Source organism: Salmo salar, chromosome ssa17 (genome assembly GCF_905237065.1).
Source record: "Salmo salar chromosome ssa17, Ssal_v3.1, whole genome shotgun sequence".
Lineage (NCBI taxonomy): Eukaryota > Metazoa > Chordata > Actinopteri > Salmoniformes > Salmonidae > Salmo > Salmo salar.
This window is the reverse complement of record NC_059458.1, coordinates 26,973,422-26,978,500: the sequence shown is the minus strand read 5'-3', so window position 1 is coordinate 26,978,500 and position 5,079 is coordinate 26,973,422. Positions and strand designations below refer to the sequence as shown.

Sequence of the window (5,079 nt, the reverse complement as noted above, 5' to 3'; positions counted from 1 at the left end):
ATGTCCATCAGTGACTTTCTCATCAAACCCATCCAGAGAATCACCAAGTACCAGCTACTGCTCAAGGTAATGGATGCTGTGTGTGTGTGTGTGTATCTGTGTGTGTATCTGTGTGTGTGTGTGTGTGTGTGTGTGTGTGTGTGTGTGTGTGTGTGTGTGTGTGTGTGTGTGTGTGTGTGTGTGTGTGTGTGTGTGTGTGTCTTTCTCACAGTTTTGTTCTCTCTTCTGTCTCAGGATTTTCTGAAGTACACTTCTAAAGCAGGGATGCACTGTGAGGAGATCGAGGTGAGGACAGTTACTGCAGCATAGTTACAGTAGACTGTATCGCTTTCATACTTCTTCTCCTGTAGTTGAACACTCTGCGTGTGCGTGTGTGTGCGTGTGCGTGCGTGTGCGTGTGTGTGCGTGCGTGTGTCCCACAGAGAGCGGTGGAACTGATGTCTCTGGTACCCAAACGCTGTAATGACATGATGAACCTGGGACGCCTGCAGGGTTACGAGGTAGACTACCTGACCTTTGACCTATCAACTCTCACCAGGTTTACATGGATGCAGAGATGACATAGGGATGACATTGACATGCATAGGGGTCATCCCTATTTCATAGATGCTACATAAGCAGTCATAAAGGCTACATAAGAAGTCAGGGGCTACATAAGAAATCATAGAGGCTACATAAGCAGTCATAAAGGCTACATAAGCAGTCATAGAGGTGACTTTAGCAGTAATAGCGCTGTATAAACCTCCTCAGGGGAAGCTGACGAGCCAGGGCAAGCTGCTGCAGCAGGAGACCTTCTGTGTGTGGGAGCAGGACGGAGGAGTTCTTTCCCGCAGTAAAGACAGACGCGTCTTCCTCTTTGAGCAAATCATCATCTTCAGTGAGCTGCTCCGTAAAGGGTCCTCCCCACCTGGCTATCAGTACAAGAAGAGCATCAAGGTGTGAAACATGTGTGAGACTGTGAGTGGAAGAAGAGTGTGTGTTTTGGGGTGGGTTGGTGTGAGTGTGTGTGTGTGTGTGTGTGTGTGTGTGTGTGTGTGTGTGTGTGTGTGGGCAAGTGTGAGTTTGTTCTCTGTGTTTAACTGTGTGTGTGTGTGTGTGTGTGTGTGTGTGTGTGTGTGTGTGTGTGTGTGTGTGTGTGTGTGTGTGTGTGTGTGTGTGTGTGTGTGTGTGTAGGTGAGCTACCTGGCCATGCAGGAGTGTGTGGAGGGGGACCCCTGTAAGTTTGTTCTGTCATCTCGGGGGTCCGCAGAGCGTTTCACCCTGCAGGCAGCCAGCCCCTCTGTCAAACAGCTGTGGGTCTCACACATCACTGAGCTACTGAACACACAGAGCAACTTCCTGTCTGGTAAGAAACTGTAGGACCACTTTATGACTGCCTATGACTGATGTTAGAATGTCTTATGGAACTGCTATAAAGGCTTTATGAATGCATGCATAAGGGGGTTAAGTGTTACCCCACTCTACACCACAGCCCTTTTTCAGCGATTCTTTACCTGGTGATTACTGAGAAATTATGTGGTAAAAGAGTGTGTGTGTGTGTGTGTGTGTGTGTGTGTGTGTGTGTGTGTGTGTGTGTGTGTGTGTGTGTGTGTGTGTGTGTGTGCAGCTCTGCAGTCTCCTATAGAGTACCAGAGGAAGGAGGGTGGGGGGACAAACCTCCTCACCCGACCCCCCTCGGGCTTCGGCCCTAAAGCATCGGGTCGACCCCCCTCTGTGCCCCCCACCCCTAACGGACACAACACACATACACAGGCAGACGGCGAGGCGCAGGACGACGAGGTGAGATGAGATTAAATCAACTTTATTGTTTCCTCTAAGAGAACACTGAGTATCAAATAAGTGTAATGCTGTACATATAGTAACCTGGTTCATACTGTGTATGTTACACATGGCTATCAACAACATGTAGATACTCACCTTGGTGACTCATTATGTCTGTGCAGTGTGTTTAACAAGTGTTTTATACCTGTGTGTGTGTGTGTGTGTGTGTGTGTGTGTGTGTGTGTGTGTGTGTGTGTGTGTGTGTGTGTGTGTGTGTGTGTGTGTGTGTGTGTGTGTGTGTGTGTGTGTGTGTGGAAGCTGGTGCTGGTGATCCAGGACTTCAGTGCGGTGCGTGAGGATGAGATCACGGTACTTCGCGGGGAACGGGTCCAGATTCTGGCATCCAACCAACATGGCCAGTGTCTGGTCTACCGACCGGCCAACACAGAGTCTCCACCTGCAGAGGGCTGGGTGCCGCGCAGCGTCCTGTTCAACCACTAACTACCAGTTAGAACCAGTCAGATCCAGTTTAGAACCAGTCAGAACCAGTTATAAACAGTTACACAAACAGGATGCCTTCCCCATAACAGTTACGGCCCAGTTACACTTCACTGATGCCAGTAAGACCCAGTACCAATATCACACACATCTGTCAACTTATTAGTTACTGGTCCCAAATAGTTCCACATAGTTTAAACTAGTTACATCAGTTACATACAGTCAGCTGCCCCAGTTAAACCAATCACACACACGTAGCAAACATCCTCAACAACCGGTAGCAACCATAAACACTAGTAACCAAATACTGTAGTTCCTCCCACTGGTGAAAAGAGGCCAGAGAGCTGCAGGTCCAGACAGAGGGATTTGAGGTGAATGGACACACAGTATGCCTATGGAACATCCCAACTGATGAGGTCACTAATGGCTGCCGCCTATGGAACATCCCAACTGATGAGGCCACTAAGGGCCGCTGCCAACTGATGAGGTCACTAATGGCTGCCGCCTATGGAACATCCCAACTGATGAGGCCACTAAGGGCCGCTGCCAACTGATGAGGTCACTAATGGCTGCCGCCTATGGAACATCCCAACTGATGAGGCCACTAAGGGCCGCTGCCAACTGATGAGGTCACTAAGGGCTGCTGCCTTCAAACATCCAAACTGATGAGGTCACTATGTGCTGCTGCCTTTGGAACATCCCAACTGATGAGTTCACTGAGGGCTGCTGGCAACTGATGAGGTCACTAAGGGCTACTGCCTTTGGAACATCCATACTGAGGATGTCACTAAGGGCTGCTGCCTTTGGAACACCCAAACTGATGAGGTCACTATGGGCTGCTGCCAACTGATGAGGTCACTAAGGGCTGCTGCCTTTGGAACATACAAACTGATGATGTCACTAAAGGCTGCTGCCTTTGGAACATCCCAACTGATGAGGTCACTAAGGGCTGTTGCCTTTGGAACATCCAAACTGATGGGATCACTAAGGGCTTCTGCCTCAGTTATTCCGGAACTCTGGAATTCTAGAATAAAACAACACTGAGAACAGCTGTCAGAGACTCTCCCACCTCATTAAGGACCCAGACTCAAGTGGAGGGTCAAAGGTAAAATATATCGGCCAACAAGATCTGCTGGAGACAAGCAAGAAATGACATTGTAATAATGGTTGTTTTTACATATCGGTGAAAAAACATAGTGTCAGCACGTGATGTTTCTGCTTTCATGGCGAGGGGGTCAAAAGAAATGGACTGAACCCTCACCCACCCACCCCAACCCATGACCCCGGTGAGGTGACATCATTTCCTGTTTGTTAATATGTGTAAAAGAAAGCGAAAGTCTCACCACGTAAATAGAGCTCTGAGCGCATTATGAAGTATATATAGTTCTTATATGATTAATATATTCTGTTTTTCACCTGAATAGAAAACAGAGAGAAGAGAAGTATTGTCACGTTAACGTCTGTATGTGTGTGTGTGTGTGTGTGTGTGTTTTGCGTGTCTGCGCGTGTATGTGCGTGCGTTTGTGTACGAGTGCTTGCATGTATGGTTTGTGCGTGTGTGTGTGTGTGTGTGTGTGTGTGTGTGTGTGTGTGTGTGTGTGTGTGTGTGTGTGGGTGTGTGTTGGTGGTCCTTTGGGTTCTGTTTGTATTGAATAGAAAGCCCTGTGTTCTCTGTGTTTTTTCACTGATCAATCCCTGTTTAATTCCTGTGTCCCTTTGATGTGGTTTCCTGTTCCTGTAGAGCTGCTGTTGGGCAGTGTGAAGGACTCAAGAGTGTGCATCCTCATACTTTTAAATGTAACCCAGAGTTTGAACCGTAATATTATGCATTCTTTGGAAAATATGTAAATAGTATTTTACAGACATGTACATGATTTAACAGGGCAAAAGGGAGCTGGGGAACACGTCAGTCCAACTCCTTCATATTAGACAGAAACCTTGCCGCCATATTGGATTTTCAGGTTTTAACTAACTGCTGAACTAGTTAACCCTTCAACTCTCCCCTGCTCAGGGTAAAAGTTGCCCTTCAGCACAGATCTAGGATCAGGTTATTCTCTCCCCAATTTGACCTTAACCATGAGGAGAAACACTAAACTGACCCTAGGTCAGTGTCTGAGGGTAACTTCTAACTCTGGTTTGTATCTGCAGTGGCAGCAATGCTGCCTATAGCTTCATACTACACAGGTTATACAGGCTCTGGGCAAAACCCAAAAGACATCATATTCCCCATGTAGTGCACTACTTTTGCCTGAAGGAGTGCACTATATGGGGAGTAGGGTGTGATTTGGGACCTAGCCCCTCTTAGCCATACAGGTTATTATACAGTGATGTGTACATACAAAATGGCTGCTATCTCACCTCTATGAGTTCTGAATGGTGGTTTGTAATAAAGACCATTTTTCATCTCTGAAATGGAACATGTGTATGTAGTCGATACTAATACTGTAGTCTGTCTGTATCTGTCTGTCGTTATGAAGACACCGATGCATAGTGTCAAACGTCACACAAATGGGTTCTTTGCCAGTGAAATGGGGATAGCTATTTGCACATTAACTCAGATGACCACGGCAGAGAGGGTGGAAAACGTTTCAGAATGGAAATACATTAGCTGGCTTCTTAAGTAGCTGAATGTCTTCACCATGTGACAAAATGACACATTTGTCCAAAAATCACTTTATTTCAAAGGAGTACTGCACTGAATGTGATCACGTGGTTCTCCGTAGCTAGCTTGGTGGTCGTGAATATGCTAAGCTAGCGTGATAAGGCCTTTCTATAGGAACCTTGTTGTGTCTCTTCATATACAGTATAATGTACACTGTT

General features: G+C 46.9%; 1 protein-coding gene across 1 annotated transcript in view; it reads left to right on the top strand.

Moving 5' to 3' along the window:
• The window catches only part of LOC106575692 (kalirin-like), a 112,774-nt gene extending 108,103 nt beyond the window's left edge, over window positions 1–4,671 (top strand). Inside the window, 7 exon segments of the mRNA XM_045699281.1 lie at window positions 1–66; window positions 235–285; window positions 423–500; window positions 751–936; window positions 1,174–1,345; window positions 1,607–1,779; window positions 2,080–4,671. The exon segment at window positions 1–66 is cut by the window's left edge and continues 27 nt beyond it. Coding sequence (XP_045555237.1) covers window positions 1–66; window positions 235–285; window positions 423–500; window positions 751–936; window positions 1,174–1,345; window positions 1,607–1,779; window positions 2,080–2,262 — 909 coding nt within the window. The 3' untranslated portion in view covers window positions 2,263–4,671.
• The last annotated feature ends 408 nt before the right edge of the window (window positions 4,672–5,079 follow it).